Source organism: Martes martes (assembly GCF_963455335.1).
Source record: "Martes martes genome assembly, chromosome: 2".
NCBI classification, from domain to species: Eukaryota; Metazoa; Chordata; class Mammalia; order Carnivora; family Mustelidae; genus Martes; species Martes martes.
In genome coordinates, this window is record NC_137889.1 from 177,798,303 (window position 1) to 177,813,484 (window position 15,182).

The following is a 15,182-nucleotide window of genomic DNA, read 5'->3' on the forward strand; positions in this document are numbered from 1 at the left end:
CTTTTGTCTTTGTCACCAGCCTCTCTGTGTCCTCACTTTTCCATCAGTAGGTAAGAGAGTGGCTCTACTTTCCGCCAACTCTAATTCAAGATTTGTGGGGTCTGATTTAAAACATACATTATCCAAATACTCTGTATATGAACAAATACAGGTCATGCTTAACTGCAGATTAATCATTTAAGTATGCTATTAAACCTAGTCATGCCTGGAGTAAATTGGAAGTAATTACGTATAAGGTCCAACTTGGAGTGGAAAGCTAGGATATAGATACTGGTACTGAGTAAGACAGTTCTGAATTTCAACTTTAAAAGATAAGATATACAGAGTTAGCATTCTCAGCCAGACTTCTTCACAAATTGTCAAGACTTTGAGCTCTCCTAATGACTCTTGTAAGATTTGCTATTGGTAAAAAGTGACTGCTTCTTCATAGAAGTGTTTTGTTTAACATAGCTCTGAGTTATTGGGAAGATAGGAATGATGATCAAAATAAAAAAAAAAATGTAGCCATGACTCGATTTAAAGAAATTCAGTTAGAGAAAATAAATTATGCATTATTATTATTATTATTATTATAAACATCATGTGCAAGTGAAATAATTCCTTTTTATACTAATGATTAGACTTTCTGGTCAATTTACTCTTCACATTAACAGTTAAGAATCCTTAGTTAATTTTGCCCTTTCTCTTTATTTGGCTACCTGATTTATTTTAAAATCTTCTTCATATACAAAGAAGAAAAATATGGGTTCACCTGGATCCCTGGGCTGCAATTCTAACATCATTAATTTTTACCCCTTTAAAATCTGTTATATTTCTGGGAGAAGAATTTCTTTAAAAAAAAAAAAAAAAAGGAAGCCATATTTCTTAAGAATAGGCCAATGGATAAACAAGGAGTATATTCCTCACTAAAGAAATAAGGTCATTTCTTGGAATAATAAACAATCATAGCTTCCAACAATAATTTCAAGCATTGTCCTCAAGGCTAGAAATCTACTCACATTCATAAAATCACTTATGATAAGCTTTTGTACAAGTACTCTTTATTAAATATATACACATATACAAATTTTATTTGGCCTCATATTACTGGCATCAATTTATAAGTGAGGACTTGTATTGGATGATTTTTAAAGCGTCTTTCAGCCTTAAAATTGTTAGTGATTCTAGGATATACCTGGAGTGATAACCAAAGAGGAATTCTCAGGTATGACTCACAATTAATATTTGGCATTTTCACAATTTACAGTTCTCATATACAACCATTCCAAGGCAATGCAACAACTTAAAAACCAATGGCAAATAATATGATTTCTTTTCTAAAAAATAAGAGATTCTGTTTGGAAGGTAGCCATTTTTATCAAAGCGTTCCCCCAAGCATCCAGAACACATTCATTCACACAACCCTGATCAGGAAGAAAGAAATACAGAAGAAAAATCTGGAAGCAACACAACAAAAAATTAGACGTAGATTTAGTGTCATAAGACAGCTGCAAGAAATTCAATTAAGTTGTTAAGCCTACATAATGAAAAAGAAAAGTTAGTACATGAAAATTCTGATAAATTGCTTACCACAGTCAGCAGAATCCTACCCCTTGGCTATGATTTTTCTTCTTTACTCCATGCCTTTTAGTTTTAAAATACTCACCTTTGTTATGAAACTTTACAAAAACTGTCCTTCCCCCAAACACTAAACTTCCAGAGAAGTAGAAATACAAAACTACCGACACAAAAACTATCCTGACGATTAGCATTTCACCAGCCATATAGATGTATGTTGGGAAAAGCATCTAAAAGGCCTTGTGTTGAGTTCCTAATTCTGATGAGTCTATGGTTCTGATCAAATTCTATCCTACTATTCTGATCAAATTTGAGACAAATAATTTATATGATCTTATAGTGCCCAGATTTCTACTCTTAGGTACACAGTGCTGCTCCTTTAGAGAACAACCTGCACACGTTTTCATTATATTTTGAAGTCAATTAGTGAAGCTAATTGTTACCCTCTATAATATAGGAGAAAGAAATATTTTCAATTTGCTCTCAGGCTTTAAATAAATTTCTTCCATTAAAGAATGCAACATCTTCTGCTAATTTATGGTTCGTGAGCATGCACTGACTGTTCTACTATTCAAGTAATATTGTAGGTAAAGGTGAAAGAGCTTTCCTAGAGAGACAGTGTCTAGCATAGTGCCTGGAACACAGTAGGCTCTGAATAACTATATGTTAAATAATACATAACTGAATGAACTACTGTAAAAAAGAATTCATACAATGTGTTAAACTTTGGCTCAAAGCACAGATTTTCAAGTCAAGGGTTAAGTCCTGTTTAGCCAACGTAAGACAGGGAACACATCTTCCCTGGTCTCTGTTTTTGTTTTAGATGCAGCAGAGGTTTCACTCATTGGTCAGTATTTGCTTTGTTCCATTTCCTGTTCATAATGTTTCATTTAACAAGGAAAAGTCCTTTTCTTGCAGGTACTATCAGGATCTCCAAAGGTCACCTCATATGATATCCAATAAACAATTCTGATTAAGGGCAGTGCCACTGGGAAATTTAGGGTGGTTGATTGATATTCATAGTGTATATGAAAAGATGTCATAGTCTGTTTTCAAATTTCAATGCATAAATATGTGCCATGTATCTCTAATAGCCCTATTTCTCTTGTCCCAAATTTCCAAGATGGTCTGCAATTCATGTAATTTGAATGCTGAATTGATTCTATTCAAATCACTTTTCTGCAACGAAAGATGGCTCACTCTCTCTTCACTGAGGAATGAATTAACTCTCCCAATAACTGGCTTGAATTTTTTAAATGTAAAAATTACATAGACTTTTTATTTTAATAAAGAACAATGGTTTATCTTTAAAAACATTTAAAAAGGCATTCTGCATTAAGTTCATCATCTTTTAGGAAACTATTCTAGCAACAAAATTACATTAGACTTTCTGATTTCTCCATAGTGTCCTTAGATAAATAAACAACCCAGTAGACCATGTTAAATGCCCCGAATGTTACTGGAAAGAGAATGCGGGCATATTTGTCTATTTTGCTTGTGCCAGATCCAGGCGGTGGTGGAGCAGGGGGGGGAGTGGTGGCTGACAACTTCCCAGGAGCCCCTGTGGTATTAACCGTGGTCTTAATTCGCTCCAGTCTTGATCCAAACACACGGTGGGTGGAAGCCTGCTGGGACACATACCCAGTTCTGCCGGGAGTAGAAGGAGGAGCAGATAGAGGTGCTCTTGCCGCAGAAATCGTTTCAGCTGCATTTGCATGGCTGAATGGGTTTGGACTGGAAGCTAAGTAAGACTGCGATGTGGCTTCAGAAGATCCTTGAGTAACTGAGGAGGATTTGCTCGAATGGTTTCCCACCTCAGTTCTGTGGCCAACGTCAGATTCCGAGTGAACCGAGGCATTTGTTCTTTTTCTCATGTTCAGATTGGCGTTTGTGTTCTGAAAAGGTATATTAAAAATTATATTGATTATGTCATTTTAGGTAGAGTTATACAAAATGTAAAGGGATCGAATAATTAAAATCAGTTGTTTCTATTAAAGAAACCGTTATTAATATGCTATAGCCACTCAGCTTGATGTAAAAGTTTAAAAATGCCTAACTAAATAAGAACGTGAGTGTATTTGAAACTCTGAATCAAAAATCTTCTATTTCAAAATACTGTCCACTCTTAGAAGTAATCAGAATTTAAATCTATAGAAAAATTTGGCTTCTAGAACTGTAAACTAGACTTAGGCTTGATTTTAGTTTAGGAGCTCATGATGATAGCTGTACAACTTCCCTGTTCAGTTTTATTGTAAATGATATTCTAAGATAGGTTGTATACCCTTCAGTAAGCTTTATATACGTTTGTTTTATAAACAGGAAGAACTGTACTTACTCTTGTGCACAGAGTAACACTAATAACCATCCATACGTACAAGACATTCCTTAAAAAAAGGAAACTCCAAAGGCTCTGGGACACATAAATTGAAGTAGAATTGTTGGGTTGTAGGATATTTGCACCCTTGGAATTTATTCAACATTACATATGTTTAATAAATGTTTGAAATAAGCAGGAAAACTACTTGAACTTTCCACCATGAGTGTATGCAAATTCTGGTTTCTCGCCATCGCTCCATGACTGTATGCCAATTCTGGTTTCTCGCCATCGCTCCATCGATACCCCTTGGTATCGCCAGGCTATCTACACTGAGATAATGAAGTTATACTTATTCACATTTAGACCTTTAATTCATTTTAAAAAAGATTTTATTTATTTATTTGACAGAGAGAGAGAGAGAATGAATGAGCATGGGAAGGAGCAGACGCAGAGGGAGAAGCAGACTCCCTGCTGAGCAGGGAGCCTGATGTGGGACTTGATCCCAGGACCCAGGGATCATGACCTGGGCTGAAGGCAGACACTTAACTGACTCAGCCACCCAGACACCCCCCACCCACCTTTAATTCATTTGACATTTGACATTTATTTATTTTTGTATAGTGTGAATTAAGGTTCTGATTTTCACCTCCTGTGGACAGAGCCAATTTTCATAGCACCATTAACTAACTTGTGCAGTAGTTCTCAAATTATTGCCTGAGGATGTCTGGGGAAGAGAGATTCCTGAGGTTCTTTTATAGGGTCCACAAGGTTAAAGCTATTCATAATATGAAGATGTTATTTGTCTTTTTCACTTTTACTCTCATGAGTGAACAGTAGTTTCCCAAAGGCTACAGTGACATGTGATGACATCATTGCTTTAACAGCTAATAAATTGTGTACTGTGGGGGGCGCCTGGGTGGCTCAGTGGGTTAAAGCCTCTGCCTTCGGCTCAGGTCATGATCCCAGGGTCCTGGGATCAAGCCCTGCATGGGGCTCTCTGCTCAGTAGGGAGCCTGCTTCCCTCTCTCTCTCTCTCTCTCTATCTGCCTCTCTGCCTACGTGTGGTGTCTGTCTGTCAAATGAATAAATAAAATCTTCAAAAAATAAATAAATAAATAAATAAATTATGTACTGTGTATTGTACTTTCTAGGATTTTCTAAGGCAGTGAGTTTAGAGTATAAATACATAAATTTAAAAAAATTTTTAAAAAAGCTTAAATTTCCAAAACCCTGAAATTTACTTTCGTAATCTTACATAGGCAATCATACATATTATTATAAAATCTGGAGATCCTAATGCACTTTACATTGTCACCATAATAATAAAAATACAAAGGAGCATTAATTTTAAATTATATTATATTATATTAGACGTATAAACAGCATCATCATACCATTGTGCAAATATCTGAACTCAAACTGTTTACCAAGAAAGGATGTTTTAAATCAAAATGGAACTCTCTATTTTCCATCAAATTATTCTTTGTAAGATTATTTATTTATTTATTTATTTGACACACAGAAATAGTGAGAGACAGAGCACAAGCAGGGGAATGGCAGGCAGGCAGAGGGAGAGGGAGAAGCAGGCTCCCCACTGAGGAAGGAGCCGGATGTGGGTCTCAGTCCCAGGACCCTGGGATCATGACCTGATCCGAAGGCAGACGCTTAACCGACTGAGCCACCCAGGCGTCCTGCCCCCCCCATCAAATGATTTCATGTGTAGGACAAGACTATACTTGAATACAGTTGCATGATAAAGATTAAAATTAATTCTCCTTATATTCTGACAGGCACGATAAGTAACTGTATAGCCAACTACAGATTGCCTATGCTAATGAAGGAAAACAATGCTCAAATGATTCCCAAACTGGTCACGTCTGTCTTTAGAACATACAATGACTTTTTTGTAAAAAATTCCTTCCTAATTATGTTTATTTTAAGCTACATTAAGGGGGGATATTGCAATTGCCTTCTATACCCTCTCCTCTTACCATTCTATGAAATAGAAGGTAAATGAGGAGGTGAGGAAGGAGAGGAAGAAGACCAACTTACAAGTGGGTGGTTAGAAGGAGACAGCCTGCAGGAATATCACAGCTAAAATCATACACAATGAACTGACAGATCATTTTATAGAGACATGTCTAATCTACAAATATAATCCTTTTTCAAAACCAGGCCCATCAAGTAGGCTGAAAGTATTTAATCCATATCTAATGTATTTGTAGATTATGACTTCAAATTTGTTAAGTAGAGAAAGAATAAAAGCCTCACAAAATATAGAGCCAAAGTAAGTTCTGAGAGGTTTAGAAAGTATTCTTCACGTCAGTCTGGAGTAGTCTTCTAAGCAGGCTCAGCTGAACTCATGAGAAATTATAGTCTAACACATGGCACCTAATTCTGGTGGAGACAATTAAAAACAAAATTGACACCAACATAAAAGCTAAAGATACCATTATTTACCCTGAACTTTTCCTCTACGAAACACATTGTAAATGTCAATTAATCCTCAGATTTTGAGTCCCTTTTTACAGAATGGAATAATAGTGAATCAATTAATATTAATTTTAAAATGTCGTATCCACAGTGAAGAATATAAAGAATATGGCATATCCACATTTAGAGAGCTTACACTATCATTGACAAGATGCATACCCACACACATGATGCAGCCAAAAATATAACAAAAGGTAAAGTATAGTGAAGGTCAAACTGTAGCAAAAAGCTGAATGTATTAAGAGAAGGGAAGAGAGGAATAGCAGACCAATTAAAATAAGCAGGAAAGAAACACGTTTTCAAATATAATCTGAAACTTGCATACTGCTTTCTTCCTCAGGAATTTACATTGCCCATAATCTTTAGAAACCCATATTTTTCCTAAAACTAAATTCTAAGAATCAAAAGCTTCCACTTCTGACCAGACTGGAGTAAAAGGGATTGAATTATGATCCTGTATGAAATGACAAGAAAAATAAAAGCTGGACAGAATATGTGAAGCAATTGTTTTTTGATGACACTGAACATTTGACAACATAGAACTATAATCCTTGAGAAAGAAGAAACAAACTTGAAAGGGGTTCCACGCAGCAGAACAGGAAAGGAGAATCCAGGAGAAATATGCCAGATTCCCTGAATTGAGGACATGAGCTGATAATCTGAGGAAGTCAAGGTAGCTAGAGTTCATAGGAAAAAATAACAGAGAAGTATATGCTAAAAAAAAAAAAAAAAAAAAGTGAGCGAGAACTCCAAAACTCTGAGAGAGTCCCCATTGATTGACTACTCTGCTAAGGACAGATCAGTTTATGAGTAGGAAGTATTACCCAAGGCTGCAAAAAGAACCCCATAAAAGGATTGGAAGAAACAGTACCTGGAACACACAAAACCAGGAATAATGCATGTTTGCACCAGCCAGACTGTAAAATCTCACCATTCGTGTAACGTTTGGTAGAGTACTAAGAATGACCTTGCTTCAGTAATATGAGATAATTAGCTCTAAACACAGCTCTAGTCCTGCTGAACAAATTTTAAAAATAAGACCTGAAAGAATGAAAATTAACTCTAAGTGACTTAGGTGGGCTCCAGAAGAAAGCACAAGAATATTTACAGGAGTCTGTCTTCTTTCCCTCTAGGTCCGCAACTTTCCACAACTTCCTGAAATCCCAACTGTGAATCATGTACTATATCGTTGATTAAATACGAAAATTGCAACAAATTTTCATCTTTCTTCATATTCATGCCCTCTTGTGATATGAATGTCCCACTCCTCCCCCATCAAGGGAAGAAGTTTATTTCCCCACAGGCTTCCTTGTAACTTCCTCCGGCCAACAGTATGTGGTGAAAGTGATGGGTATGTCATTTTTGTCTTGGCCTTAAGAGTTCTTCCTTGCTTCCACTCTCCTTCAAAACACTGCCATCAACACTACTAGAACAAGGTAGGACTAAACTGGTAAAAAGATCTTTTGGAGGAGAGCCGGTCACCCCAGTGAGGCTCTCCTAGGTCACCCAACAGCTAGCTGATCACTAGACACATGAATTTGTCCCAGCTAAGAGAGGATGAACTGCCCTGCCAAGCTTAATCAAGATCAACAGAACTTCCCAATTAACCCATAGACTTGAAAGCAGAAGTAAATGTTTATTGTATGCCACTGAAACTTTGTACTTGTTTGTTATGCAGTATTACTGTGACAGTAGATAACATTGGACTGTAGAAGTCCAATTAAATCAAGGGTCTTAAGAAGGTGTTGCCAAACTTCTTGTGAGCAGGAAGTTCTCAAACATTCTGAGATAAGAAGGCTGACCTGCCCAGAATTCATCAAAGACCATTAGGGGGCCCTATTGCCTAACGCCACATACTAGCTAAAGGACCAAGATAGTTTGCCCTTTATAATTCCATTCTTAAAGAATAACAGTATTTTAAAACGGAGAGAAATTCTAAAATTCCAGTTCCTCATTTTAGGTGTAGAAGAAAGTAAGAACAGAGAGGTTATGACTGACTTGAAGTCATACAGCGAGTTACTTACAGAATGCTTTGCCATGTTTTACAGCCTCTCGATAGACAAATGTGGAGGAGATATTAAAGAACTTAATAAACAACACCTATCTGTTTGAGACAGTTAAGTATTTGCAATAGTCAGGTACATTGTTAGAAACTGACTAAAGACTTGGAAATCAGAAAAGAGTATAGTATGTCCTTTTAATGTCACAGTGGAGCATTGGTTTAACAAGTCCACCCAAGGATCATTAAGCTTGTAGGGGAACTTACTTGAATTTGATTCTGCTATTTACTATTGGATTTGAGTGCAAACACTGTGAAGTTACGTGTTAACTTGTAGATTCCTGTCCATCAGAAAAGATCACCAAAGGTTATGTTATGGTTTTGTTGCCCCATAGGATAGTAATCACTTCTATATCTAACCTAGTATTTATTGTAGTACTCCATTTCTTTAAATGGCCATTTATAATCATTAAAAAGATTTTGAACCAGTTTTACCATTTATGTGTTTCCCTCATTAATTAACGAGCCGGATAATACTTTGATATCCATTTTACATTTATATGAATTCTCTTTTTGATGGTTTGAAAATTATATTCTGACTGGATATACTATTACATTCTCACAATATCTACTATTAGACAAGCTATAAATAGCAGAGAAATCAAGGATAGACTTGAAGAATACACCCGGAGAAAGAAAGTGACCCCAAGCCAAAGAGGTAGGATCCATCGAAGGTGATTTGAAAAAAAGAGTCAAAGAAACAAGAGACTTTATGAAAATGGAGGGAGTGGTATGAAGTGTGCCACTAGGATTATCACTCCAAAGCAAAGATCAAATCTTTTTATTCTTGGTTAAAACTATTAGTAAGCTTCTAGAGTATAAAGACTATCTTATTAATCACTGTAGGAGAATGCACACAACAGGCACCTACTTCATTTTTTAATATATTTTATTGAAATGGATATATTTTGGAATCAAGGTCCTTTCAAATAAAAAAAATGAAAAGGAAGTGTCAAAAATGTTCTATCTGGCCTCCAGATTACCAATCTTTTGTTGATGGGGCAGAGTTCTAGAATATTACAGGTAGTGCCCATGGTGTATGTTACCTTGATGCAATCCCAAGTCTAAGAATGCTTTAGGAGTCTCAATGCTCTATATATCAACCCCCACACAAAGGAAAGCAGAATTAGACTTTTTGGGGCTTAAAACTTTACTTACTGCCAAGCAGCCAAATGATACTCAAGTTATTTGTACTGATGTCCAAGGACTACTATGTAAAAAGTAGTTGTCATTTTCCATGGTGAAAAACCACAAATGGATTGAAAAATCTGCTGACTTAGCTCGCACAAGATTGACTAGGAATACTATTCATGGGGCCCCTGAATTTTGGAAATTTGGAATTTTGTGTCAGAGTGAGGCAATGTTGAGATTTGAGTGGCAACATCAGTATTCAGCAGATACTCAGTGATTACAAACAAGGAAAGCACCTAAGCTTCATTTGAATTCTGAAAAATGACTTAGTTTGAAATCATTTTGTCATTAGTCACAATAGCCCAAAGCAAGGAAACTGGTGGGATAGAGATGCGAGGAGGCAGACTCAAACATTCCCAACAAATTAAAGCAGCAACGGGCAAACAGGAGCACATCCAAGCAATTCGTCAATCATGACTGTGATCTGACACAATTTCCAAAGAAGTGTTATTAACTACAAAAAGAATATTCATCTCCACTTATTACTCTAGCAGCACTGAGATAAAGTGGCTAAGACGAGCTTTGCAGAATACATGCTACATTCATATTGCTTGCTTGAGAAGCTAACGAAGTTTAATAAAATGTAATTTAACCCTTCTAAATTAAAAACAAACAAGGCTAATAATGAACAGGTTTATCTTCTAGAATATCAGTGAGTCACATATTAAAAAAATCCAATAACGTAAAGACATTTATTCCAGCCCATTCTGACAGGACTTCAAACACATCTTATTTAATAAGGAAATAAACAAGTACAGTAGAGCAGCTGAAACTAAACTCCAAGGTAATGATTTACTGAGAACTATCAGTAGTGTTTTTAGAAAATGCTACCACATAGAAATGAAAAACATCCCCTCCAAATAAATACGCTAAATATTTCATAAATAGTTACCAGGGGACTCAATCACACATTGAACAACAAAATGTAGAAATGAAAATGCTCAGTTCTCTATTTATTGTATTTCATTTTCTCCCAATGTTAGCATTTAATTCGATGTTTGTATTTCCATAAGCTATGAAAATACTACTTTCAATATCAGGCACTGGGATAAAAAAATTTATGTTTTCAATTTGAAATTACCACAGAACAAGGCCTTACAGAATTTATCCATTTTGTCTTCACAGGTTTAGAAGCTGAAAGTTTAAAATATTAGGATTTCTTGAAGACATGCAATGTGGTGGTTAATTTTGTTTCATAGTGATTCCTAGTGCTTCTTTTTATTTGCCAATGCTTTGTATATTAAATATATGGCTCTAGCAGAGGAAATCTCTTCGCCAGAGCTTTCAGTAGTCAGAGCAGAAGCTCTCAGTATGATCAAGTGAACTTGACCAGAATGTTACCTGCAGTTGTTCCAGGAGTTGCATTCACCAATCCTCCCAACATAACCCAGGAGAGAGTAGAGGGCAAAGGACACTCCACTCATTTTATCCAAATGCAAACACTAACCTGGATGAATCTCTTCTTGCTTACTAAGGAAAAGCAGCATTATAGTCATTCTAAGTGTTTATAAGAATGACCTGGGGTGGGGGGTGCCTAGGTAGCTCAGTTGGTTAAGAATATGACTCTTTTTTTTTTTTTTAATTTCTTTTCAGTGTAACAGTATTCATTGTTTTTGCACCACACCCAGTGCTCCATGCAATACACGCTCTCCATAATACCCACCACCTGGTTCCCCCAACCTCCCACCTCCCGCCCCTTCAAAACCCTCAGGTTGTTTTTCAGTGTCCATAGTCTCTCATGGTTCTCCTCCCCTTCCAATTTCCCTCAACTTCCTTCTCCTCTCCATCTCCCCATGACCTCCGTGTAAGAATCTGACTCTTGGTTTTGGCTCAGGTCATGATCTCAGGGTCCTGAAACTGAGCCCCATGATGGGCTCTGAGCTCAGCAGGGAGTCTGCTTGAGATTCTCTTCCTCTTCCTCTCCCTCTGCCCCTCCCCTGCTCACATGTGCACATGCTCTCTTGTTCTCTCTCAAATCGATAAATCTTAACAAAAAATAAATAAATAAATAAAAATAACCTGGGAACTAGTTAAAAACTGCTTCAGGCCTATTTGCAGGAAGACTTACTTATTGGCTATATTATTGCCAATCATCAGAGATCAGAAATTGGGAAACACTGGCTAAATAATTAGGATTACATGCCTCCAAATCAGAGAGACTGGGACACGAGTATTCAATTTGTCTTTTACCAGCTATGAGATATCTAGCAAGTTCTTGAACCTCTTGAAACCTCAAAATCCTTGCCAAAACAGGAATAATTAATGGTACCTTCCTCATAATGAATCAATAAAATAATGCATGTAAGGTACTTATATTGTCTAGCACACAGTAGGCATCAAACCAGCATTATATAGAAATAACCCAGCAGAAGGCAGATAATGAGATTCTGTCCCCAAAAGAAAGAGGTATATCACTCAAAAATAAATCCCACTATGGTAAATAAACTTTTATTTATTTTTTTAAAGATTTTATTTATTTGATAGAGAGAGATCACAAGTAGGCAGAGAGGCAGGCAGAGAGAGAGGGGGAAGCAGGCTCCCTGCTGAGCAGAGAGCCCGATGCAGGGCTTGATCCCAGGACCCTGAGACGAGCCAAAGGCAGAGACTTAACCCATTGAGCCACCCAGGCGCCCCGGTAAATAAACTTTTAGAAGATACTTTCTGGATTTCTATAAAACTATGGTCTTCATTTCTAATAATCAGAAAGGTGGAGGAACACTGAAGCAAGGGACAGGCTGTGGTATAAAAGGAAGCCAGCCATGAAAAACATGTTTCTGTCTGAAATGAGAAATAAATATGAGGAAATACAAAATTAGAATGCATATTGAACACAGTAATGGGAGAATTAGCACTGTAGTAAATCCTATAACTTGTCATGTAAGAGAAACATAAAAATCTCTTCTAGGAAAAGAACAATGGTTAACTTTTGCTGAGTGGTTCTTCTGCGACTGTCACTTCACTAACATGCTTTTAACTAATTAGCTGCCACAACCATATGTCACGCTCCATGTAGGAAAAACTACAGCCACGAGTATTTCAATGTCCAAAAATGATGTGGGTTATATAAAAAAGGAATCTCATGTATTATATGAGATCACTGGTCTCTTTCGGGAACTTTCCAACTAGTAGTTAAGTCTAGAAACTAGTCATCAGGGAAAGCACAAAGACTGGAGGAATTGATGTAATTCAGTCTCGAGGAGGACATTCACAGCACACTATGCCACAAAAAGACAGACGTAGAACATCGGCTCAGAATGAGCACTTTGGCAACCTAGTTTGGCTGGCCCACTTTCTAAATATAATGGAATATTAAAAAGAATTGTATCTGTAGATATATTGTTCTGGCACTATAGTATCACTCTCTTTTATCTCATTTCAATTACAGAAGTCAAAAGGACTTTTTTCACACTAAAGTTGGATGAAGGAAATGGAGCAGTGAAAGCACTAGACTTGGGAATAGTAGAAGGCAACGAATGTCAAAGAAGGTAAAGTAATAAAAACATTAAGAGGTTTTAATCATTACTATGGACTGAACTGTTTCCCCGCTTCAAATTCATGTATTAAAGTTCTAACCCCCCACTGTGTGGTGTGAGTGTATTGGAGATAGATCTTTAAGGAAGCGATTAAGGCTGAATTAGGTCATAATAATGGAGGCCTGATCAGATCAAACTGGTATCCTTATAAAGGAAGAAGAAACACCACAGAGCTCTTTCTCTGTGTTGAAAGAGGATACCACGAGAAGGCAGCCATCCGCAAGACAGAAAGAGAACTCTCACCAGAAACCAACCCTGCCAGAATCTTGATCTTGGATTTTCTAGCCTTTAGAACCATGAGAGAACACATTTCTGTTGTTTAAGTCATCCAATCCACGTTATTTTTGTTATGGCAGCCCGAGGTGACTGAAACAATTCTCTAACATCAATAAAATTAAATTGAAGGCACATTTAGTTTAAGACTTTTAAAATAGTGAATATTAACTAGCCCCAGAGGAAAAAAATAAACAAAATCTAAACAAACTTGCAGCTCTCTCTTTTCAGGTTTTTTTTCTTTGTTTCTAGTCTGTTCTCTCTCTTCTCTACCGAGTGGGTATACCTTTCTGATATCCCCAAATCCTGGACAGAGTTAAGATACAAGACGTGCAGAGAAATAGAGATGCCTTTGACAGGAATTAAGCATTGATCTCTTTGTAATATTGTTAGTTGTTCTCGATGAATAAAAATACTTTCATATATACCAGGGAGCATCTACATTCTCTTTCCAAACTGTCCAAATTGCCTAGATAGAAGATTCCTTCAGGATAACTTTTGAGCTCCTTTCATCTTTTCTTCACTCAAATCAGAGGAATTTGATTAACTGGGGCTTTTATTTACCCTTCTAGTTTGGACTTAGCTCCAGATCCTTCTTAACAACTGCATACTTTTCCCTAAATATTTTTGCCCCCTTTCCTATAATGACTCTAATGTCTGACTCTCTCTCTCTCTCTCTATCTCTCTCTGTGTGTGTTGTGAATTTCAGGGCATTTATTTATTTAAATATTGGGAAAATGTCATTAATAACATAATTTATAACTTTTCCACATTTTATATTAAGATTTTCTCATCCTTAAAAGTAGAGTTAATATATATAGATATCTGATTAAACATTGCAAGAGAAATCTTACCAAATTTTTAAATCCCTAACTTGGGTGGCCAAATGAATTCATTTTCAAATCATGTACATCATCTTATGGAAATGATTTGCTTCAGCTTTAAAATATTCAGAAAATTACATTTGAACTTAGAAAACATTCATACTTTTTTTTTTCTTACTTTAAGAAGCTTCCAGGCTTTTTTTTCTTATTATAGACTTGATACAATTTGATCATAATAAAATTGTGCTACGATAAATACCCACCCAGAAGGACTCAGGTTCCTGCCAAAAACACAGGAGGCTGGTATATCAAATAGTCTGAGTAATAATTTTATCTGCATCAGCAAAGGCAACAGGAGCACTATCCAAAAAGCCATAATTTATCAAGACCAGATTTGCAGTATACTTCTTCTGAAAGGAAACGTTTCAAAGCTCAAACATTATCAGTCACATCCCTTTACGAAATCATAGCTATGTAGTGTAAGAAAGACTTTGGTGAGCCAAGAACCTTACCTAAAACAGGCTGAGTCTCTTTACAATATTAGACAATGTTTGCCTACTGAATCTAAACATTTATAATAGCTCCAATAGATTTATTTTTAGGAAAAAGAACTCAAGTGCCATGTTTCATCTCTTGTTGGAAGGTCCACAATTAAGCTCATAAGCAATAAAAGACTTCTTAAAGGCACTATTCACCCTATTATTAATTTATCCAACATACATGTATTGAGTGCCTAATTTTTCAAGTTATTTTGCTGAACATTGGGAGTACAGAAGTGAAAAAAAATACAGTCTTGGCAACTTCTCTCAGGAATTATAAAAAAATATAATAACCAATAAATGCTATAAAGGAAAATTAAAGAAATTAGGGAGTACATTACCTGGCCTGATTGCTGAGAAAACCTCTTTGAGGAAGTGAGTGAAACTAGGGATGAG

General features: G+C 36.3%; 1 protein-coding gene across 1 annotated transcript in view; it reads right to left on the reverse strand.

Moving 5' to 3' along the window:
• Positions 1-2,811: 2,811 nt before the first annotated feature.
• Positions 2,812-15,182, reverse strand: part of GABRA4 (gamma-aminobutyric acid type A receptor subunit alpha4) — a 66,598-nt gene continuing 54,227 nt past the window's right edge. The window contains exon 9 of the mRNA XM_080796394.1: positions 2,812-3,452. Within this exon, the coding sequence (XP_080652520.1) occupies positions 2,934-3,452 (519 nt within the window). The 3' untranslated portion in view covers positions 2,812-2,933. The remainder of the gene's footprint in view (positions 3,453-15,182) is intronic.